The following is a 21,201-nucleotide window of genomic DNA, read 5'->3' as shown; positions in this document are numbered from 1 at the left end:
TACATGTTAGCGATATTAATGAGAAATGTGACAAGTGAAAAATAAACCAGAAGAAAATACATATACACAAGTTGCCAAGAGACAGCCGCTTCTATTTGGGATCATCAATTTGTTACGCCTAAATGGGATACATTAAACTAAGTCGGCGGGGTACGCGACCCACCTTAGTATCTGTACTTGGTGGAGTAGTCCTTGGGCGAAACCACCAGACCACGGCCCTTACGGGCACCTCGGTACACCGTTTCCACGATGTCGATCATCTCTTGCTTGTCCTCCAGTGGCCAGTTAATTTTGTTGTTGTTGCCCGTGCCCAAATCGATCATTATGTGCTTGTTGCGGAAGAAGAACATCACCGTGCAGGGATCGTACAACTCGTACATCTTGTTGAAGTCCGGCACCTCGGTGATGTCCACCAAATAGATTACGGCGAAGTTCTTCACCTTCTCGGCGATGCTGTACATGACCTCATCCATTTTCATGCAGGCGGGGTCCCAATCGTGACCGAAACGTATTACCTGGAAGGGAATCAGTGCTGGTTACTCATGTCTGATAGGCGACCAAGTGGTGCTCCACGGAGCAGTATCTTTTTAACCCGACTCCGATTACTCACAACTACGCGGTCCTCCTCGGAGAGAATGGCCTGGTCCACCTGCCAGCCATTGTGCAAATGGGGGAGCATATACGACATCCTGGCGCGTTTTTATTTCAAGTTACCGCAGAAAAATTAAAACATAAACAAAGTCTCACAAAATAGTGATGTACTAACAACAATAGTTGTACATTATCGATTACATATCGATGACAGCTGCCAGCGGAAACGGGACCATGTTGCTATCGAATTTCAAAAAAATTATATTTCGAATGAAAACCAGTAGAATATCGTTCGGTATTTAATAGCCATTTAGTAATTAGTAGCGTCCTTATCAGTTCAAGTATTTCTGCTTAAAGCTATCTATGTGTTCCAGCACCCTGACCGTCATCTCGTTGATATATTCGTCCCGTCCCTGCTCGGTGAATGGATCGGGAGCACTGCGTCGGGAGACGTAGTGATTGGGCAGGTTCACCTTGTGGCGACCGATGGACTTGATGATCAGCCACAGGATGTAGAAGCTGAACCACACGGTGAAGTAAAGCGGAATGTACCAGAGCTTGCGGCCAATGTAGAAGTAGCTGTACTTCTTCACACGTGGCTCTGGTGGCGGAGGAGGAGGTGGTGGTGGTTCCGTCGGCGGTGGCGGCGGCGGTGGTGGAGGTGGAGGAGGAGGCGGTGGGTGATGGACATGGTGATGGTGGTGCGGATGATCATCGTAAATTACATCCGGATAGGAATCATCCGGATACGAGGGCTGGTAGTCGAAGTGAGTCGGATAGTGATCGTGGTGGTGATCGTGCACGTGATCATGATCGGGTGCATGGTCGTGATCGTGATCATCCGGCTTGGGAGCCGCAGATTCTGGGTGAGATTGCAGCCAACCGGGCGGTGGTGTGGCATACTCCATGTTGGGATCGTATTTGTGATCGTCGTCGGGACCTGAACCATCATTGTGCAACGACGGCAGACCGCCGATGTCCCCATCTCCCCCACCGCCACCGCTATCTCCACCATCAGCAGGAGATCCCATATCCATGCCATCTGCAGGAGCAGCACCGCTCATACTGTCCTGATCCTTTGAAGGAATGTTGTCTTGTGCACTAGCTGGCAGGGTTCCGATGGAATCATCATTACCGGGGTCATCATCAGCCGGTGGGGAAGCACTCGCCATACTGGCCGCCGTATCCTTGTCGGCATTGCTATTGGGCACTGGACCGGGATATTTGTAACCATTCGAAGATGGCCCCGGATATATGTATCCAGCGTTGCTCAGTCCTCCAGATGCGGGTGGCAGGTAACTGGTCACGGTATCCGATGGCAATGCAGCCTTGGGATCCTGGGACGGAGACGGATACTTTGTGTTCAACGGCGGAAAGGAGTAGGTATCGCCTGGGGAAACATAGGAGTTCACCGAATTGGAGCCGGCGGCCACCTTGCCATCCTGTCCATGCGAATGATCGTGACTGTGGTCGTGGCTGTGATCATGATTGTGACCCTTGAACAGACCAGCAGCGGTTCCCTCGCCAGGAGCAAAGCGATCGGCGATTCCTAAGGAGAAAACAAAGATGAATAATTAAAAAATATGTGTTGGAGAATTTAAGATCTGTTTTGATTTGTATGTATACTCAATTAATGCGATGATGATACCTTTCTTATAGCTGGGCCTCGCTTGATAGCGGGATGGATTTCGTGATGATGAAGAGTAGTAGGATGGTATACCTTGCGGGTAAATACGTGTCTTCGAGGGTCGGGAGTTGTACTGCTGTGGCTTGCCGCCCCGCAGCAACGGAGTTATCAGTTGGCCAAAGGGATACGCGGTCCTGTAGTCCACGGCTCGTCCTGTGGAGGCTCCTTGTACGACTGGATCTGTTTGCTCCTCGGATACAGGAGCAGGATCAGAGTAAGGCGCAGGATCACCGGCTTTCTCCGCCTCCGTGACAACTAACGGGGTGACAAACAGTGGGGAGCTGGTTGTTCCCTCGGTTTGATGGTTGTAGGGAATGGGTGGTGCAGTTGTCGTGGATGTCGATGTGATCACTGGAGTTTCAGTGGTGGATACCACATTGTCACTGGAGTTGAAGCTGCGCGAGCAGGAAGTGTCAGGAGACTTGATAACCGATTCGTAAACACTTGCAACTTACGTCCTCGGAAATATCAAATCCGTATTAAGAGCCTTGAAGATGCGGGGTCCCTGATCGTTTGCAGCTCCAGTGCCGCTGACCAAAACCTGAGAGTAGGCTTGTACCCTTCCCAATCCAAGGATAAGACTGAGACACACCACCAGCGCCCAGTTGGCGCCTTCTAGCCGCATCTTTTGAATTTCTATCTAAATATCGTTTCACCTCGGAACACTTTGTAAATATGTATAATTATAGCTTCGCACTATCACTAAGTATCCTTGGGGGCTATACTGTCCTCATGTCCGCCGGAGCTCGGAAATAACACTACCGCACCGAGTCGCGAGAAATTTTCGAATACAACGGAGCGCTGGGCTGACCATTGGTTTTATTCGACTCCGTTTGGGCAAGTTCGTGATTTCGTTTTTTCATGACCCAGATTCCGGGCAGAAGGTGCTACTAGAAGTGATCTATATACCAGCGATCTGAACGGGCAGAACAGCACTTTCATTTCGTCGACATCGCAGGTGCTAATTGATTGTTACTCCACATTTCTGATGGCATCTTCCGTTATGTGCTCCCGGCCGCCTGGGATTTGTGCATGTGGAGTGTAACTAGAGTTTGAATCCGTGGCTATTCGGTGAATACCTCATGTGGTACTGGGCGTGTGGCTCCAATTTTGCATCTTCTTAGTAACATTTCAAATGGTCATGAAACATGAGGATGTATTTGCACATTCTACATGTTCAGGTTAAACAGAAAAAACCATACAAATAGTTTGAAAAATTTCGTAATTTATTAAAAATATTTGATTTCGGAGGTGCCACATGCGTGTTAGTTACCTATGTAAATATTACTTCTAATTAACGTCTACAAAATACAAAACACAAAAACTTTTATTATTATTCTAGTATCTTTTTTAAACACATGAATGAAAAACACAAATAATTCCACATCAGGATCTAATAGCATGCGTAACCCAAATTAAACGATTTCTGCTGGTGAAGTAAAGACATAAATATCTGTCAACTTCCTGGACGCGGATGTGGGTCAGTAACTGCGGCATTTGATGCGGCGTGCCTCTCCGGATTAGCACCTGTTCGGGCATGCTATATAGTGTTGCCCCTCGCAGTTATCATCTTGGTATTAAAGTATCTGCGGAGAACCAGTGCCACTTTCCCAATTTAATTATTGAAAATGCCTGCAACTTTTACTTGTTTAAAGATGGGACTTCAGTTTAACCATACATATATTTTATACAATAATTGCAAGTCTTTTACATGTTAGTACACAAAGGTTTTTCTCATTGAAACAAGGAACTCGAAACAAACCGTTTTAGAAACAAGAATAACAAATGTGTGGTCGTTACTCGATGGGGGTGTCACAAACTAAAATAAACATGTGTAAGTACTAGTGGCTAAAATAACGATGTCGCACCTAAGAACAGTTTAAGCAAATGCTGACAGAAACAACTTCGTCTATGGATACCCAGACTGTTGGTGGTGTCGAGTGGTGGTGTTATATACAGCCTTGGCGTCTTTATGCTTGCTAAGTCTTAGCCGGGATTCTTAGAAGGGCGAATTCATGCCCAATTTGGTACCGAAGTCAAGGCGCGCCCGACGCTGATAGCGCGCGTTAACCCTAAATTAAACAAGGCAAACAATTAATAAAGGCATACAACAATGGTCAGCTAGCACCTACTTGTTCTCCTGGAACTTTGCCAGCTCGCTGACGAGCATACTCAGCAAGCTGCCACCAAATAAGATCAACAAGGCAACCCACTGGTTGGGCAGCTGAACCCAGAAATCCTCCAGCAGCAGTTGCACAAAGCAAATAATACCATGGATGAGGACTAAGAACAAACATGTAAAAGCCCATATACGATTGGTAAATGGATTGCGCTGCCAGAGCGCGTGGTCACGATGCACAAAGGTGACAGAAATGAAAACTGGAATGATACAATTATGGTCGGTGTTATTGAAGGTATGGCCAGTTAATTTACCGAAGTGTAGGATTATGCCTAGCAGCGCTGAGCTTCTAGCAATGTAAAGAAATTGATAAAACTCCGGGTCGTCATCATCGTCGATTTCCAATACGGATTCCTCAGTGGCTGGTTCAGCGGGATTCAATTGAGTGTTTGGTAAGAGCATCCAATAGGAAACAAGCTAAAATAAATAATGATCGAGACCTTAACTTCCTCCTAACGTTTATGGCCAACACAACTTACCAGAGACACGACCAGTACGATAAACTTGCAGCCGTAGCACCACATGACAAAGGCAAAGGCGCGTGAATCATAGTCCGTCTGCTTTTTGCTTGTTGCCCGATTCATGATTTTGGGATCCACATCGATGTGTGCTAGCGAAATGGCTATTAGCGGCACCGGCACACACATTAGATAAATGCCGAGGAGCGGCGTTACGAGCGGGGGTTGCGAGAGGCACGCGCACAGCACGTTCAGAATGGAGATAGAGCCTGCGCAGCAAGCCCAGTACTGGATGCAGTTCCACAGGCCGAGAGAGAAGCGACGTGACAGCTCAATTATGGCCACCAGTGAAAGCGGGTCGTCGCGGCAAACGGCAATGGAACAGGGCAGAGAGTTGAGCAGCCGGCTTAAATACAGTGGCGAGATGGTGTGAGCTGGTGACTGCATGGCGCATCCCTGAAGGCCGCCCTCCAGAAGCTCCTCATCATCGTGGCCCTTTGACTTGCCGGAATGCCGCTGCCACAGCAGTTTGTTGTTCTGGATATTGGCTTCCGTGTACGCGTCCACATCCTGGCACACTTGCGGATACAGTGGCTCCACGGCTATACTGCAGTCGGCCTGCAGGAAAATGTCCGCATTGGCATTGCTGGCCGAACTTCCGAGGCAGACAACGATCTCGCCGTAGGATTGCATGATGTCCAGCATCTGACGCGTGGCTTCCGCTGAGCAGTCCGTGAAAAGCGAGACTTGCAATGGGACGTTGTCAACCTGTTCCAAATGTGGCCGAATGTTTTCAATGCCTCTTGGCAGCTTTGCCCTATTAGACATATCGAAGTTGATGGGTGCACTCTGATCAGTGCTTTCAGTGAGTGTGCTCAAGGAACGGCAGTTCTCGTCCATGGCGGAGTCCAGCGAATGGCGCTGCTTATGCTTGTTCGCCTCGGTTTCCGCCTCCAACTCAGAATCGCCTGGTGGGTTATTCTTTGTGGAGCTATCCTGAGAGCTCTCCTTACTGCCCTCGCTATCAGGGGAATGGGAATCCCCACTATTGAGGGCGTTAAGTGGATTCTCATCCGGGTTGGAAATGGCACCAGGAGCTGAAGAGCTGAGGGTCTTTGACGACTCCAGATTGGTTGGCGGTCCCAACAGATAACTAATTTCTGGGCCGTCACCTACAATTTCAGTGGTTTTAGCTGCAGATATGGAATCGGATACAGATGCAGTGGCAGGTGCGGGTGCGGGGGGCGATATGTACATGACTTTGGCACTGGGATGATGGTTGATCTCATGGTCTGTTGTAGTGGTGGTGGCAGTGGTTGAGGTGGTGGCTTGGGGTTTACCAATATTTTCCGGGAACTCCTTAGGCTTGGCACTTAAACGTTCCTTTTCACTATCCGGCTCAGGTTCGCTCAGCAGCGAGATGTGGCAGTTCCATCCGGACTCTAGACCCATTTTTTCAGAGAAGACACGCGAGCGCAGTTCGTTTTCTTTGCTGAAGTGGACAAAGCGTATACAGGCCTGTTCGAGGTGCTCAACGAGTCGTACGATATCGTTCTGAGCCTGGTACTGCATTGTCACCATGCCGATGAATACCTGATGGCACTGCATCTCGAAACAGCCTTCCACATCGTTACACTCCTCGTCCTTGCTCTCCGAAAATAACAATGAGTCCGTGCTAATGCTGTGGCTCAGCTTGACGTGATGTCCGCCCTGGAAGTCGCAATGGGTCTTGTCGACGTGCTGCATGCGCAGCTTCGACTCCGGCGGTAGCTCCAGATACAAACAGTCACCTCCACTCCGCTGAGGACCGCTAAGAGCTCCATGGATGCCGTGCCTTAGAGGGCGATAGGCAAACGCCGTGCAATAGGAGGTCAGCGCGCTGCGCTGATAAAAGTCCAATGCACGCTTGCGATCCTGTGCGGACAATGGTCGCAGATCAATGCCGTCCCAAAAGTCATCGCAGCAGTCCAGGATAATATCTGCTGTTCCCTGTGTGAAAAGTGATAAATAGCCGCCTGGATTCTCGCGCATGACCACGGACAAAGAGTGCGGGAATGGAACCTTCACCTTGGAGGACAGCTGGAGCTGCCGGGCGAAACGAATGTCTCTTCGCACAACATCAGGTTGCTGCAATGAAGATATTTTAAGAATTAACTAGATAACTATTTTACAACGTCTCCGAGTCTTACCAAGTGTCGATAGCTAGCCAATTGACCCTCCAGCGCGAACCGATCCGTGGCATGGTCGGTGAATCCAATCTGCTTGGCCAGTTCGCAAAGGCAGCGTCTGTTTATAGAGAACAACCGATTAGAACTGGTTCCAACTACCGCTGGATGGGATGCGTCGGTGGTGCGTGAGCATGCAGGCAAGCGTGGCGGCGGACGGAGGTCGGCGGATGGGGCGGTTTCGGTGGCGGGAATGGGGCGACTATATTTAAGCGTTCTTGAATGTCTGTTACTTAAAATAGCATGCCAATGGGGATGGGGCGAGGAGGCGAGGAGATCGATTTACGAGTACGAACAAATTAATAGAAGTAGAATAATACATAAATACAAGTTTGCATGTCCAAATTGCAATTAGTTTTTAGGCTTCAATGATATGGGAAATTATAGAGCAAAACGATTAGGGAATAGCAAGTTACTGGAAATCAAAAATACTTTTTCTTACGCTTGTAATTTTTAAACTTTACCAATCTCTTGTGTTTGTTTTGTAGGGAAATCGTCCAATTGGATTCAAAAATCAAAAATACCCAAAGAAAAGACTAATTTTATCGGGCTGGCTTTGGATGCAATGGTATTCAATACCATTATTTTGGAGAAAATCATTAGACTATATAAGTAATATATTTGCGGTCGATGAAATCGACCATATATATGACTGGTTAGACAGAAACTAACGATGAGTATGGCAATGAACTACGTACCCATGCAAAAAGCTTTTACTGGACTCAATGAGTGCATACGCATACCGATTAGTCACAGGTACCAGATCTTTGTCGAGCATAGCCACCGCGGTTACATGACCGCAGAATTGTGCGTAGTGCTCGTGGGTGAGTGGAGAACAGGTATTTAGCAGAATGGCGAGGCCTAGAAAAATTTAAATACGTTAGAGAATTTACCAGACTAAGTTCACAGTCAGGTGTCACCCAGTGGCTTCAAGGACTTGATGTGCGCCTTCCATTCGTGATCGTCGAACTCCAGCCGAAACGGGCAGTGTTGGTCGTGCGTGAGGTCCAGTACTTCAGCCACTATGCCGCGCTCCTTGTGGTCCTCATCCACATCCGGTACGTCGTCGCTCTCGCTCTGCGAAGAAGACTGACTGCCAGCTCCATCCTCGCGAGCCTCCTCGTCTGTGTTGTGCAGAAAGAATACCTTTTCGGCGGTGGGATTGGGCCACGACAGGATACCTTTCTTGTCCACGCAGCACAGCGCCGAAATGGAGCCCAGCACCTGTACCAGATTAGCTGAGCGCGGCAAGAGTTCACTGTCACCACGCCACAGCTGCATCCAGATGCGGAGCACACTGGAACGAAGCATGGACATATTCTGATAGTCGTACGAGGGCGTGTCCAGATCCTCTTCGAACGATTTGCTTGTACTCTTTTCCAAGGCAGCCTGAGGCGTCTTTAGAAAACACTGCAATCTCGCGATTCCCCAGAGGTTCATCGATATCCACATGAGCGGAAAGATAAGCGGTAGTAGGGGAACTATGGCCGCTGCCGAGGATTCGACGAGCACAAAGCGCCAGTTGTGCTTTTCATCGGTAGGCAGGCCATAGCCATGGAGGCGCAGAAGCCCCGAGATGAGTGTGATAACTAGGGCACTAATAAAGCCCCACTGATGTATATACTTGGTGACCAGCTGTCGACGTAAACAAAGATAGCAACGGGTTCCAATTTCTTTTAAAGATCTTCTTACCAGATAGCGCTGCTGATTGTAGATGGTCGGCGGTCGCTTCAGAGAAGTTTTGAGGCAAACAGTAAGGTTATCCAGGTAAGGTGTGCTCTCCAAACAGCAAACAAGATCGGGTAGCGGAGGTCTTGCCACAGGTTTCACTGGAGGATCTCCGTGAGGAGCAGCTCCATATATTTCATTAGCCGCAAAGAATTTATTTGTATCCAGTTCGTGACAGGGTCCCGGTGAAATGTGTCCCGGTCGTAGAACGATGTAATCTCCGCGCACCAACAGCGCCCACGGCAAGTTGACAATTTTTCCATCTCGGTAGGTCCACTGCAGGGAAACGCAGGGCGACATGGGATTACTCAGGTGCGGATAGTTCGATGGCTGCCAATCGTCGCTGAAGTGCTGTTCCGCTAGTTTTATTTCCGAAAGCGCGTGTCGTGCCTTCCGGAAGATCTCCGTGCGCCGCAGGTTGTTCTCCCGGACCACCACAAATAGGTCCAGCAATAGGATGGCCAGCAGGCACAAGGCGGGCCATAGCATTCCTGTTGCGAGCAGCGCTCCACTGGCCAGCAAACTGCTTCCAATGGAAAGCCATCCCAGTGGGCTATCGTACCGCTTCACAAATGCCGCCCGCAATTTTCGATAGGAGCTAGGAAAGGGATTGGCTATTATCAGTACATTCCACCGGCTATGGGTTGACTCACCTCTCCGCTCCGTATTGCCGCTCGTACTCCAGTTGCACTCGTTTTTCAATCTCCTCATGCAGACGCCGCAGCGCCAACTTCGTGGTAAGACCACGCTGTGTGGGCTCCGGACTCGCCCGCTTCTCCGGACTTTCCGCCCGCTTCGCTGCCATTTCCCTTGACGTGCTCCTGCGGCTGCAGTTCAAGAATTCGCCTCCACCTCCAGCATAGTTTACAAAATTTGCGTCTGTTTAGGTTTGGGTACGGCGATCAAGTGTTCGCAACAGCCGTCGGCGGCGAGTACGGTCACTCTAGAACAGGGCTGGCCATTCTAACAGGTAACCCACTAGAAATCGGATTCCACTCCATATCCATTCGAATTATTAGGCGGCGTAGGTGTCGTCAATATACAAGATGTAATTCGTCCCTAAATGACGGTAGATGGCGATTGGGCCTTTTATCCTAAGAAATTAAGTTTTCTGGGAATCTTTTCAATAAATTATTTATTCTATACAAAAATACGTAAATGTATTGAAATAATAATTAATTAGCCAATAGGCGTCAACTGAAAAGAAGTTTTAAGCTTTATTGTTGTTAATTTATCCGTATTTTAAATAGAAATTACAGTCTCAGCTGCCTTGCTAGTTATCGATGACCGTTATCGATGGGTGAATAATTTGTGGGTCTCAGTTCACGGTCACACTGTCTACTACGTATTTTTTTGTCGATGTAAACGTTTATATATTAAACTTAGCAGATAATACCGATGGATTCCAAACTAGATGTGAGTCAGGAGCTTTTAACAAAAATTTAATCTCTAATATGTGCTCCACCCCTCTAGATGTTCGAGGACGTGAACACGTCGCCTTCCTTGGAGGGCGACATGTCGATTCCGGGCAAAAGAACCACAACTGCAACGTCCGCGAGCGGAGTGCCGGATTACAATACTCTGGACGAGCCCATCCGAGAGACAGTGCTGAGGGACATTCGGGCCGTAGGCATTAAGTTCTACCATGTCCTGTACCCCAAGGAGAAGTCCAGCCTGCTACGCGATTGTACGTCATCATCTAGTTTGCTTCTGCATTCGTATGCAGTTTTCTTATTGTGTTTACCCGTCTTTCAGGGGACCTTTGGGGTCCACTGGTGCTGTGCACCTTTATGGCCACCATACTACAAGGCTCCTCCTCCGCCGACAGCATGTCCGACAACGGACCCGAGTTCGCCCAGGTCTTCGTTATCGTCTGGATAGGTGCGGCTGTAGTCACACTCAACTCCAAGCTGCTGGGCGGCAATATGTAAGCATCTTTTATTATTGGTATCCAATTATATGATCATAATGTACTTAATCCCCATCAGCTCATTCTTCCAATCTGTTTGCGTGCTGGGCTACTGCCTTACGCCGGTGGCCATATCCTTAATAGTGTGCCGGGTAATCCTGCTTGCCACCCAAACGCGGCTGCTCTTCTTTCTGCGTTTTGTGACCACCACAATGGGCTTTGCCTGGGCCACTTACGGTATGAATATCAATTTTATTTAATAGAACAAAGACTAATTGGCGTTCCTTTAGCTTCCTTTGTTTTCCTGGGTCAGAGCCAGCCTCCCCATCGAAAAGCACTTGCCGTGTACCCCATCTTTCTGTTCTTCTTTATCATCTCGTGGTTGGTTCTTTCCCACAATTAGTTCAACCTGTGACGCCTCGTTTAGTGATTAGTTCGTAAAGAAAACAATGCACGTTCCATAGCGTAACCAAAAAAAAAAAAAAAATCGAAAACAATTGTACATTTCTTTAAGCTACAAATCCGTTTTCTTTATTCTTAAAATCTTAAAATTTATCTGAGTTACGAGGCATACATAGGTAATGCATTGATATCTGGGCTCACACCTCCAGATTGTTCGCCGAAGCGGCCACCTCCAGGGACATTTGCATCTGGACGCCGTCGCCCTTGGTGGGCCTGTAGGTCAGCGAATTGGCGCGCGCCTTGCGTCCCATGAAGTGTCGTTCCACCCATTTCAGCAGCGTGTACACGGAGTCTGTGGAGGGAAGTCGATGGTCCGCAGCGGTCTTCACAATATCCGACGATGTCACACGGAAAGTTCGCGCCATACCCTTCAGTGCCTGTGGGGATAAATAATGGGAATAATTAAATCCCAGGCAGCTGAAAGGAATCCTTTAAAGATAACATACCACCATGGCGTCTTCGTCTGTTAGATCGTCACCCACATAGATAATCTTGATGCGTTCGTTCCAGTCCACGCCGAAGGATGTGCGCAGGATGTAGATCGAGGCCCGACCCTTATTCCACTGCACCGGCGGACGAGCTTCCAGAGCGCAATGCGCCTCCGTGGCCTTGAAGCCGTACTTTTCGATCAAAGAGCGCGCCTTGTCGACCATAGCTCCCCTCAGGTGATTGGGCGTGTCTCGGTAGTGGAACGTTAACAACGCCCCCTTATTCTCCACCCAAGCGCCGTCGCGGCAAACGGAGTCCTGCAGAGCCTTCAGCAGATCACTGACCTTCTTTTCGTACTCCATGGGCATTGGGTGTACGAACTTGCTGCCGTCCGGATGAAGGATCTCGAGACCGTGATTGCCCGCATAGGTGATGCCCTCGATGCCAACCATCTTCTTCACATTGTCCACGTTGCGACCCGAGATGACGGCCACGTAGACGTCCGAGTGATTGGACAGCTTATATAGTACATTCTTAATCTCGGGCGAGAGCGTGGCCAGATCAGGATGAGGAGCAATGGGCGCCAAGGTGCCGTCGTAGTCCAGCAGCAGAGCCAACTTGTGGTTATAGCCGATGTATCTGTGGGATGGATAACCAGAATATTTGAGGGTTCTTTTATTATTGTAATGTAGTTATCTACTCACTTCAGTAAGTAGTCATCGAAATCGTCCACGGACACTGGCTGCATAATGGTGGTGCCCACATCATCCATCTCCAGAGCGCCCACCGCCTTCAGGAAGCAACGCATCCAGTGGCTCACATCGCACTCGGCTTCACGACGGCGCAGCCGAGTCATACGTAGGACGCGCTCATCCTCGGGCATGGTCAGTGCTCGGTGGATCACCTCGGCGGCCTCGTTCACCTCGTACGGATTGCAGAGCAGCGCCTCGTGCATCATCTCGCCGGCTCCTGCGAACGGTGAGATGACCAGCACGCCGGGACTCTCGTTGATCTGGCAGGCCACGAACTCCTTGGCCACCAGGTTCATGCCATCGCGAAGTGGAGTTACCAGGCAAACAGCCGCATCCATGTACAGAGCAGCCAATTCGGTTTGGCTGACATAGTCGTAGATGTAGCGGATGGGCGCCCAGTTAGCGGTGGTAAAGCGGCCGTTGATGCGGCCCACCAGCTGGTCCACTTCCTCCTTCAGCTCCCGGTACTCTTTTACATCGGTTCGCGACGGCACCGAGATCTGCAGCAGGCTCACCTTCTCCTTGTGCTGCGGATACTTCAGCAGCAGGGCCTCAAAGGCCATAAGGCGATGGACGAGGCCCTTGGTGTAGTCCAGTCGGTCCACTCCCAGGATGATTTGCATCTTGGATGTATTCAGCACCCTGGTTGCGCTATTGGCCAGGTTAACGAAGCGTTCGTAGGGAATACCAATGGGAAGCGGACGGACGCGAACAGTGCGCCCGCCATGTTCCACCAGCAGATTGTTTCTGTCCACACGACAGCCGAGATTGCGCTGGCAGCAGTCCACGAAATTCAAGCAGTAGTCCTGAATATGGAAGCCTACCAGGTCACAACCCAACATACCCTAGAAAAAGTGTAAAAAACGATGATACTGCGTCCTTGCTTTTCCATATTCTATTTGGTGTGTGCAATGTGAATGTTATGCTCACCTGTAGGATCTCATCGGACCAGGGCAGCAGGCGGAAGATGTCCCATGGTGGGAATGGGATGTGCAGGAAGAAAGCCAGTCGGCAGGGCAGGTTCTTCTCCTCGGCGTGCTCGCGCACCCAATTGGCAGCCAGCATGAGATGGTAGTCGTGGATCCAGACAATCGGTGGACTCTTCTCGCTGCCCTGGTTTTTGGCCAGGCACTTCTCCAAAGCCTCGATGGTCCGCACGGCAAAGTGCTTGTTGACAGTCACATAGTCGTGCCAGTGCTCGCCTCCGAAGTTGGCTCTTCCCGGCATCGAGTGGAACAGTGGCCAGAACATCTTGTTGCAGCATCCGTTGTAGTAGCTATCGAAGATCTTCGAATCGATGTTCACGGATACCACCTGCTCGGACTTGAGGCCAGCAGTCGGCGTCTGATCGTTGGGATTGGACTCGGGAATGGCCTCGTTAGGATCCTTCAAGTGGATACCCGACCAGCCCACCCAGAGACCACTGCCCTTGATCACCACCGGGCACACTGCAGTCACCAGGCCACCGGCGCTGAAGGCAAAAAATATATTATTAATATCAAAGTTAGTGGGACAATGCTTTCCTATAGTTTAGCTAGATATGAGATTTCATGACCTATAGCAACGCCTCCAACTCCGCACCATCTGGCGGTATAAAGAAAAACCATGTGATGTAACGATTTAATCTCATATTTCAACCTACATATAAAAGATGTAATCAGGTGCCCCAAAGCTACTGGACTGAACGGAGCGGGATGTGTGTTGGTGAGGACCCAGCCCATTTTGTGCAGAGTGCATGACACCCGGGGCCTGATAAGCAGATGCCCATTAAGCAAGCGATTGTAAACAAGAGCTGGACCCGGCTGCGGTCCATCCCGTGCCGTGCCATCAATCCCGGAGACAAGCTGGAAGAGCGGAGGCCCAAAATGATTCGCATTCCTGGCATAGGTCGGGGAGCCAGAGCTCCAGCGCGTTGCGATCGGATTCACGTGACTCCAGATTTCAGTGTCAGGTTCAGGTTCCACTGGGCGACAACAGCCTCGCCATAACGCCTCTAGTATTGACCCTTCTACCAGACTGTCGAATGGGTCAAAAACGCGTAACGAGCCTCGCTGATAACGCTCGCCATTATTATTGAATTTGTTTTCTAACTCGCAGTCCAGACTTCGCTTGGTCCAGAACATCTACTAGATTCGCCTCCCTCCCGCTTTGTATGTTTTGCACTGATAAGATTGAGATGAGCGTGGTTCAAGATGAACTGGCATATACATAGGTATGTCACATAGTTGAATCGAGCCTCGCGAGCTGGGTAACTTGGGATTGGGGGGCCTTTGGTCGGTCGGGCGGGGCTTATCTTTAATGCAAATTGTGGGCTCGAGGATCGAACTGGGTTACTTGGGTTTTTCGGAAGTGTGAAGAACGTGGAAATTCGCCCTGGTCAGGCTTTGGCTTTCCGATTCCGGAGAATTGATAAGCGACGAGCTTACGACTCGATCGATTTATTTGAACACGGCTATTCGAAAAATTCCTTTGTTTGGAATGTTCTTAAATGACTATTAGCTTAGACTTATTAGATTAAAAAATGCGGCCACCTATTCTTAATATTTTCCTAAATCCAGAGATTTTCGCTTATATGTATATGTTTTTTTAAGAACTGGGCTTCGAAAACCTTTTAATATCGTTCCTAATTGAAATCACTTTTGGTTTTTTAACCTGATTTATACACGGATTTGCTTTTTTGCTTTTGCTTTCTTTTAATTTGTTTTAAAACTTTGTCGTTTGAAAAGTTTTATTTAGAACACGTATTTGTTAAACTGGATTATATAAGTCATTTTTTCTAATGTACCCACCTGGCCCTGCGTTCCAGCTCATCGGTCTCCGGATTCCGGATGAGCACAAACGGCAACCGATTGGAGACCACGATGAGACTCGCCTTGGTGGAGGGCTCCCCGGCATTAGTAACGATGATTTCCGTGTCGGGCATCGTGATCCTTGGTAAACTAGCTGTAGAAGAGTTGTACGAATCTTCTCTTGCGGTCAAGCCTAGCACATAATTTTTGACAACAATGAATGGGAAAATTCGCGGATGTGGAGGTTAGACAACCGTCTAGTTCAAATCCAGGCTTATCAATGGGACTCGTTCTTCCGAAGCGAGAGCGACCGTTGCCGACTTTGGTTTGAGGTGCGCTGATCGATGACTGAAGACTGCCCGAAGCCAAGTCAATCACTGCCTTCTTATCGAAGCTTCTCTCAGATGCAATTCGACGTGGAAATGGCAGGCACTTTTCCTAGCTGATTGGCGGAGATTCGGTTACGTTGGTTTCGATGGTCGCGAGAGCCAGCAGCTCCGTACCCTGCCGAAAATAGACAAGCACTAAGCCAACTAGCCGATCAAGTCGCACTTTTCTGCTAAAAATGAATGTCAGCCAGCCAACCCCCTCCACCCATTCCATCATGGGTTCCACAGTCCACTCTCCGGCTTATCAGAAAATCGTCCGGCATCTGCTCCTCTCGCGCTGATTACTTTTTTCCCAGTGGATGTGGGGGAATCGAAACCTGCGCTGGAGAGTATCACCGTTTCTGTCCTGGGCTATTGCCCAAGTGGTCACCTAATTGATCCTTGAAGGGGTTGGATGTCACGGTGATGTGATCTGAACTATCGGTACCGCAGTTTACACACCGCAGATAGTTTTCTAGAATTAACTGGCCGTGCCTGGTATTATCAGCTAGGGAACATTTCACGGCAACGACGGCCACAGCCTCATCATCCTCAGCCTCCTCCCCCTGACCGCCCATCCCATTCCATCTCATCGATGTTGTCTCTCAATGCGATAAGTCAACAAATCGATGCTGTTGTTTACGCTTCGGGCTCAGCCTTATAAAGAACATCCGAATTGTACACAGAAGATTTGTATTTCTATTTTCGTTTCTCTATCGAAGTTGTCTGCAGATTGCAGTTGAAATCTGCTCAGTTTGTGATTCCAGCTAATGCAGATCTAACCTTGTGGTGACCGCCATTTCTGGAGTTCATTACCGGGCGTATAGTTTTATTTGCCCGGAAAGATACAAGACCGATAAGGCTATCTAGTGCATTTTAGTCTCGGATTTTACGGCGAAGTGGTGCAAGGGATTACGCCCAGGCAGCTTATATATTATAGAACGGAAAACTTGGCTGAACTTGAACGCTTGATCATGTTTGGCATTCATGCGCTTATCACGACGCCCGGCTGCCGTTTTACGTGATTCTTGATAGTTGTCGTCGCTCTAGCCGGAATCTGCAATAACACATTCGCACCGGGAGCACAAATTAGTCAGCTCCATTGGTTGCATCGGTGCAGCAATGCGATGCGATCCGATCCGGCCGGCGATAGTGGTAATGAAGGTGAGATAACCCGGCCAAGGGTCGCCGAATTACGGTTGGCAATTTTATAGTGGCGAGCTATGGCTATTATGTCGCAGAAGTCTATAGTTTGACGTGATTAAATTGACGCAAAGACCGCAGGCCTAAGATTCGTGATGCAAGCAGACTGTTTGGAAAAGAACACCGTTATTAACGGTCGATAGCACAGCTGGGCTGCCAGACTGCAGAGATCACTGGGCCGATAGCATTGAGATCGATAGCGGACAGGTGTCATCACTGGCCGATTGAGTGACCATATATTCTCCCGCATTTGTTTATTGTTTGTTTATAGTAATTATGGATCCTTCAATTATTGAATTTATTGGCGAAAAATGCATGATCAGTATAATACCGAACTTCAGCAACGAGCCTCTGCACCTGATATACGGACCTGTGGGCCCCTTCCGAGCCGGTTTTCCCGTGTTCGTGCCCCTGTGGATGGCCACGCATCTGCGCAAGCAACAAAAGTGTCGGATTGTGCCTCCAGAATGGATGGACATGGATATATTGGAGGAAATCAAGGAAGAGGAAAAGCGCTCAAAGTATGTATGATATGGGAATGCCCATGGAAGACACATCTTATTCTCCGCCTGCCCATAGGTTCTTTACCAAAATGCCCTGTGAGCATTACATGGTAGTGGCCCAGTTGGTCATGAGCACGGCCCCGGATGACGTTCCCCGTTGTGAGGAGCTGCGCACTGTGATCAAGGACATCTTCGACATACGTGAGTCCAAGCTGCGCACATCGATCGACGCCTTTATCAAGGGAGAGGGCACATATGCGAAGTTGGATAACCTCACGCTACTGGAGATCCACAGCGTGCGACCCATCCTGCCCTATTCTCTGGACCACATAGCACGTTACCAGCGCACGGCCACCGCTTCTCAAAGGGACACCTCTATGCTAAGTGCATCCATGGCAGGCTCCAGTTCGGGTCCGAACAGTAACTCTCTGTTTTCTCAGTGATTTTTCCAAACAACATTGTGGAGGACATTCAAGATGATAGATATAGTTATTAGGAGCTATTATCAGGAGTTTATGTAGCCTGTAGTCATTAAACCTTTCAAAAGTTCAAAAATACCTTTATACTTAAAATTAAATAGAAATGCTTTCAGAAAATTAAATAAGTAATTAGAAGTTTTTGATAAGGCATTTCAAATTCAGATACATTTATTTATCGATATGTGCTTATCTAACAGGACTGCGCATTACAGCACGACTTAAATTTAACAGCACTTGCTATCATATAATTGCACTGCATCCCTGGTTTTCCACGAAGAGAATAACAATAACTTTTTATACAAATAATTAAGGATAAAGCGAGATGAGCGAGTCTGCGGTAGCGGTGGAGGCGGAAGAAAGGATGGTTGCCAACAACAAGATACATTTCTCCAAGGAGGTGAAGCAGGTCATCGACAAGGTGAGTCAGTGGAACATATGTTCGTAGCAAGTACCAACCCACTTCGAATCTCCATAAAAGGTTCTCAAAACGGACGATCCCATGGATGCGCCGGACTTCAACACTGTGGACTACATCAACCAGCTCTTCCCCAACGAACAATCGCTGGCCGGGATTGATGATACCATCCAAAAGATGCAGTGCGAGGTGTCCCTGATTGACGACAACATTCGCTCCGTGGTTCGTGGCCAAACGAACACCGGCCAGGATGGACAACTGGCACTGTGCGAGGCTCAAAAGGTTATCAGCTCCCTGTTCAGCCACATCATCGACGTGAAGACCCGAGCGGAGCGCACCGAGGAAATGGTCAAGGAGATAACCCGGGATATCAAGCAGCTGGACTGCGCCAAACGCAATTTAACAGCTGCCATCACCACGCTGAATCACCTGCACATGCTGGTGGGCGGAATCGAAAGTCTGAACAAATTGATCGAGCGGCGATCCTATGGTGAAATCCTTAATCCCCTCCAGGCCATTACCGAAGTTAACCAGCACTTCCAGCAGTTCTCCGACATCGAGGAAATCAAGGTTGGTTTGGATTCTATCTGAAATCGTTGACTTAAATGTCGGTTTTTTTGCTTAGAATCTCTCTCAAAGCGTGGATAAGATCCAGGTCACTCTAGCTCAGCAAATCACAGAGGATTTCAAGGAGGCGTTTGCAGCAAAGCCATCGTCACAAAACCAACACCGTTTGGGTCTTAATCAGCTGGCCGATGCTTGTAAAGTGATGTCCGTGCTGGATCCCAAAGTGAAGAAGGAGCTGCTTAAGTGGTTTATTGCACAACAGCTTGAGGAGTACACGCACTTGTTTCACGAGAACCAGGATATTGCCTGGCTGGACAAGATTGATAAGCGTTATGCCTGGCTTAAAAGGCATCTGCTAGACTTCGAGGACAAGTATGGACCGGTGTTTCCACTGGACTGGGAGGTCTCCGAGCGAATTACTGTAGAGTTTTGTCGGCAGACACGCGAACAGCTGGCACAAATCATGGCCAAACGCACCAACGAGATCGACGTGAGACTACTTTTGTTCGCCATCAACAAGACGCAGGCATTTGAACAGCTGCTTTCCAAGCGCTTCACGGGCGTTACACTGGGTGCACAGCCGACGGATAAAGCAAGAGTGCTTGCTGAACCAACGGCGACGGACGGCGCTGTGGGCTTAACCGTTTTCCACGACCAAATCGGACAATGCTTTAAGCCGCACTTGGACATCTACATACGCAGCATAGACCGCAATCTTTCGGAGCTGATGGACAAGTTCGTGGAGATGTCTCGGGAACCATACAAGTTTGCCGAGGCCAAGACCACCGTGTACCCCAGCTCCGGTGATCTTTTCGTCTTTTACAAGAAGTGCATGGTGCAGTGCAACCAGCTAAGCAACGAACAACCCATGCACGATCTGGCTTTGGTGTTCAAGAAATATCTACGGGAGTACGCCTCCAAAGTGCTCGAGGGCAGCACACCCAAGCTTGTGCCAGCCACCACCAGCAGCTCCATCGGTAAAAGTGTTTCGTTACTCACGCGCGACATGCAGAATCTATCCACTGCCGCTGGTCAAGTGTTCCACAATTTCCTCAAGGAGGGCGATACGCAGCGATTTGCAAGAGATGATCTGGTGCGCATTTGTTGCGTTCTGACCACGGGTGAGTACTGTTTGGAGACGGTCCAACAACTGGAGGATAAACTGAAGGAAAAGGTGACTTCTGCATATGTCAGCAAGATTGACATGAGCGAGGAAAAGGATGTCTTTCATCGGTGAGTAAAAACCTTGTCCATTTTAATAAAATAATTTATTAATTTTTGTAACCTTTATAGAATCATTTCCAACTGTATCCAACTTTTGGTTCAAGATCTAGAGGCTGGCTGCGAAGCTTCACTGCAGGCGATGGCCAAGGTGCAGTGGCAACACATTAACAACGTGGGCGACCAGAGCGCCTTCATCAGCAGCCTGTGCGGCAACTTTAAACAGACAGTGCCTACCATCAGGGACACGCTAGCCAGTTCGCGGAAGTATTTTACCCAGTTCTGCCATCGCTTCGTCGCCGCCTTTATACCGAAGTTCATCAATGTGCTCTATCGCTGCAAACTGACCCTCTCGGATGGTTCCAACAATGTTCTGGGGTGTGAGCAACTTTTGTTGGACACCCATTCGCTGAAGACGGCCTTATTAGAGCTGCCTTCTGTGGGATCCAGTGTGAACCGCAAGGCGCCCACCAGTTACACCAAAGTTGTGGTCAAGGACATGACTCGGGCCGAGATGATCATCAAGGTGGTGATGACGCCGGTCCAGCCGCCGGCGCACTTCACCCAGCAAGTGCTTAAGCTGCTGCCAGACATTACCATTGCGGAGTACCAAAAGATTCTGGATATGAAGGCGGTCAAACGTGTGGATCAACTGCAACTGATTGATCTTTTCAAGCACACGGCTTCTGCAGCGGCTGTGAGTGGCTTAATAGAGCCAACTACTGGAGAAGAGGAGACCCAGGCTGCAGAAACAGTAGCCGCAACTTCGGGGACCACAGACGACGCTGAAACCTCAGCAGTACCAACTGAAACAACAACGGCAGCTTCGTCAACTCCCAAACGAGCCTTTATCTTCAGCGTGGGTAGCTTTACGGGAAGCGCAGATAAAAATGCTGATGGAAGTTCCCAGACGGGCATTAGAAAGCTGGAAAACCTACTGAAAAAGCGCTTCCCCTAGTTAATATGCAACTACATCTTGAGAAATCATTCCATTAAGTTAGCTTTAATTTGACTATATGACTTTTAACGCTTAGTTGTTTAATTTAGTAGGTCTATGCGGTTTATATGGTTCTTATGTTCTGAGACAGCTATAGAACATTAGATTTTGTATTATTCTCAATCCATCCGACTATTTTAAATATTTTAATTAAATGTCTGGCTTCTGTTAAACAAAATGGAAACGTTTTTTGCTTGCTATGAAAGGCTCCTGGCATTTATTGCAAAAATAAAGTAAAT

The 21,201-nt window shown here is 48.7% G+C and overlaps 7 protein-coding genes across 9 annotated transcripts; 3 read left to right on the top strand and 4 right to left on the bottom strand.

Moving 5' to 3' along the window:
* Positions 1 to 57: 57 nt before the first annotated feature.
* LOC117142780 (thioredoxin-like protein 4A) lies at positions 58 to 772 on the bottom strand. Its single transcript, XM_033306972.1, has 2 exons — positions 611 to 772; positions 58 to 515 (listed from the first exon to the last, which is right to left on the bottom strand). The coding sequence occupies exons 1-2, from the start codon at positions 686 to 688 to the stop codon at positions 165 to 167; spliced, it is 429 nt and encodes a 142-aa protein (XP_033162863.1). The 5' UTR covers positions 689 to 772; the 3' UTR covers positions 58 to 164.
* Positions 773 to 923: 151 nt separating this feature from the next.
* On the bottom strand, positions 924 to 2,903 carry LOC117150542 (extensin). 2 transcript variants are annotated; one of them, XM_033317472.1, is made up of 3 exons: positions 2,734 to 2,903; positions 2,240 to 2,673; positions 924 to 2,140 (listed from the first exon to the last, which is right to left on the bottom strand). In XM_033317472.1, exons 1-3 carry the CDS (start codon positions 2,901 to 2,903, stop codon positions 924 to 926), a joined length of 1,821 nt encoding a protein of 606 aa, XP_033173363.1. The 2 variants fall into 2 exon arrangements, with proteins under 2 accessions (XP_033173363.1, XP_033173364.1); XM_033317473.1 differs by having other exon boundaries at positions 2,312 to 2,673.
* A 1,037-nt stretch (positions 2,904 to 3,940) lies between these two features.
* On the bottom strand, positions 3,941 to 9,809 carry LOC117138602 (transmembrane protein 94). Of its 2 annotated transcripts, none has more exons than XM_033300806.1 (9): positions 9,522 to 9,809; positions 8,833 to 9,466; positions 8,061 to 8,775; positions 7,839 to 8,001; positions 7,105 to 7,201; positions 4,937 to 7,042; positions 4,712 to 4,874; positions 4,411 to 4,657; positions 3,941 to 4,350 (listed from the first exon to the last, which is right to left on the bottom strand). In XM_033300806.1, exons 1-9 carry the CDS (start codon positions 9,671 to 9,673, stop codon positions 4,278 to 4,280), a joined length of 4,350 nt encoding a protein of 1,449 aa, XP_033156697.1. In that variant the 5' UTR covers positions 9,674 to 9,809; the 3' UTR covers positions 3,941 to 4,277. The 2 variants fall into 2 exon arrangements, with proteins under 2 accessions (XP_033156697.1, XP_033156706.1); XM_033300815.1 differs by having other exon boundaries at positions 7,884 to 8,001.
* Positions 9,810 to 10,181: 372 nt separating this feature from the next.
* On the top strand, positions 10,182 to 11,271 carry LOC117146860 (protein YIPF6). Its single transcript, XM_033313441.1, has 5 exons — positions 10,182 to 10,284; positions 10,342 to 10,555; positions 10,624 to 10,795; positions 10,857 to 11,014; positions 11,068 to 11,271. Exons 1-5 carry the CDS (start codon positions 10,267 to 10,269, stop codon positions 11,178 to 11,180), a joined length of 675 nt encoding a protein of 224 aa, XP_033169332.1. The 5' UTR covers positions 10,182 to 10,266; the 3' UTR covers positions 11,181 to 11,271.
* Positions 11,272 to 11,285: 14 nt separating this feature from the next.
* LOC117146854 (alpha,alpha-trehalose-phosphate synthase [UDP-forming]) lies at positions 11,286 to 15,735 on the bottom strand. Its single transcript, XM_033313427.1, has 5 exons — positions 15,210 to 15,735; positions 13,351 to 13,891; positions 12,373 to 13,265; positions 11,686 to 12,307; positions 11,286 to 11,616 (listed from the first exon to the last, which is right to left on the bottom strand). The coding sequence occupies exons 1-5, from the start codon at positions 15,341 to 15,343 to the stop codon at positions 11,377 to 11,379; spliced, it is 2,430 nt and encodes an 809-aa protein (XP_033169318.1). The 5' UTR covers positions 15,344 to 15,735; the 3' UTR covers positions 11,286 to 11,376.
* A 1,316-nt stretch (positions 15,736 to 17,051) lies between these two features.
* Positions 17,052 to 17,838, top strand: LOC117142302 (probable DNA replication complex GINS protein PSF2). The gene is made up of 2 exons (XM_033306192.1): positions 17,052 to 17,301; positions 17,360 to 17,838. The coding sequence occupies exons 1-2, from the start codon at positions 17,057 to 17,059 to the stop codon at positions 17,724 to 17,726; spliced, it is 612 nt and encodes a 203-aa protein (XP_033162083.1). The 5' UTR covers positions 17,052 to 17,056; the 3' UTR covers positions 17,727 to 17,838.
* Positions 17,839 to 17,990: 152 nt separating this feature from the next.
* Positions 17,991 to 21,136, top strand: LOC117142291 (vacuolar protein sorting-associated protein 53 homolog). Its single transcript, XM_033306181.1, has 4 exons — positions 17,991 to 18,180; positions 18,241 to 18,747; positions 18,803 to 19,977; positions 20,038 to 21,136. Exons 1-4 carry the CDS (start codon positions 18,085 to 18,087, stop codon positions 20,921 to 20,923), a joined length of 2,664 nt encoding a protein of 887 aa, XP_033162072.1. The 5' UTR covers positions 17,991 to 18,084; the 3' UTR covers positions 20,924 to 21,136.
* Positions 21,137 to 21,201: the final 65 nt, after the last annotated feature.

Source organism: Drosophila mauritiana, chromosome 2L, assembly GCF_004382145.1.
Source record: "Drosophila mauritiana strain mau12 chromosome 2L, ASM438214v1, whole genome shotgun sequence".
NCBI lineage: Eukaryota > Metazoa > Arthropoda > Insecta > Diptera > Drosophilidae > Drosophila > Drosophila mauritiana.
The sequence above is the reverse complement of the archived record's forward strand: the minus strand, read 5'-3'. Positions and strand labels throughout refer to the sequence as shown.

Excerpts from the sequence above, each read along its gene's own strand:
- LOC117142780 (XM_033306972.1), bottom strand. The coding sequence starts at position 688 with ATGTCGTATATGCTCCCCCATTTGCACAATGGCTGGCAGGTGGACCAG. Across the intron at positions 516-610 it reads CCGAGGAGGACCGCGTAGTT|GTAATACGTTTCGGTCACGA; the intron begins GTGAGTAATCGG and ends ATTCCCTTCCAG.
- LOC117150542 (XM_033317472.1), bottom strand. The coding sequence starts at position 2,903 with ATGCGGCTAGAAGGCGCCAACTGGGCGCTGGTGGTGTGTCTCAGTCTT. Across the intron at positions 2,674-2,733 it reads GATTTGATATTTCCGAGGAC|CTTCAACTCCAGTGACAATG; the intron begins GTAAGTTGCAAG and ends CTGCTCGCGCAG. Across the intron at positions 2,141-2,239 it reads GAGGCCCAGCTATAAGAAAG|GAATCGCCGATCGCTTTGCT; the intron begins GTATCATCATCG and ends TTTTCTCCTTAG.
- LOC117138602 (XM_033300806.1), bottom strand. The coding sequence starts at position 9,673 with ATGGCAGCGAAGCGGGCGGAAAGTCCGGAGAAGCGGGCGAGTCCGGAG. Across the intron at positions 4,875-4,936 it reads TCGTACTGGTCGTGTCTCTG|CTTGTTTCCTATTGGATGCT; the intron begins GTAAGTTGTGTT and ends TATTTATTTTAG. Across the intron at positions 4,351-4,410 it reads GCAAAGTTCCAGGAGAACAA|GGTTAACGCGCGCTATCAGC; the intron begins GTAGGTGCTAGC and ends TGTTTAATTTAG.
- LOC117146860 (XM_033313441.1), top strand. Across the intron at positions 10,556-10,623 it reads GTCCAGCCTGCTACGCGATT|GGGACCTTTGGGGTCCACTG; the intron begins GTACGTCATCAT and ends CCCGTCTTTCAG. Across the intron at positions 10,796-10,856 it reads AAGCTGCTGGGCGGCAATAT|CTCATTCTTCCAATCTGTTT; the intron begins GTAAGCATCTTT and ends AATCCCCATCAG.
- LOC117146854 (XM_033313427.1), bottom strand. The coding sequence starts at position 15,343 with ATGCCCGACACGGAAATCATCGTTACTAATGCCGGGGAGCCCTCCACC. Across the intron at positions 13,892-15,209 it reads GAGCTGGAACGCAGGGCCAG|CGCCGGTGGCCTGGTGACTG; the intron begins GTGGGTACATTA and ends TTTTGCCTTCAG. Across the intron at positions 12,308-12,372 it reads TTCGATGACTACTTACTGAA|ATACATCGGCTATAACCACA; the intron begins GTGAGTAGATAA and ends TCCATCCCACAG.
- LOC117142302 (XM_033306192.1), top strand. The coding sequence starts at position 17,057 with ATGGATCCTTCAATTATTGAATTTATTGGCGAAAAATGCATGATCAGT. Across the intron at positions 17,302-17,359 it reads GAAGAGGAAAAGCGCTCAAA|GTTCTTTACCAAAATGCCCT; the intron begins GTATGTATGATA and ends GCCTGCCCATAG.
- LOC117142291 (XM_033306181.1), top strand. The coding sequence starts at position 18,085 with ATGAGCGAGTCTGCGGTAGCGGTGGAGGCGGAAGAAAGGATGGTTGCC. Across the intron at positions 18,181-18,240 it reads TGAAGCAGGTCATCGACAAG|GTTCTCAAAACGGACGATCC; the intron begins GTGAGTCAGTGG and ends TCTCCATAAAAG. Across the intron at positions 18,748-18,802 it reads CCGACATCGAGGAAATCAAG|AATCTCTCTCAAAGCGTGGA; the intron begins GTTGGTTTGGAT and ends TTTTTTGCTTAG.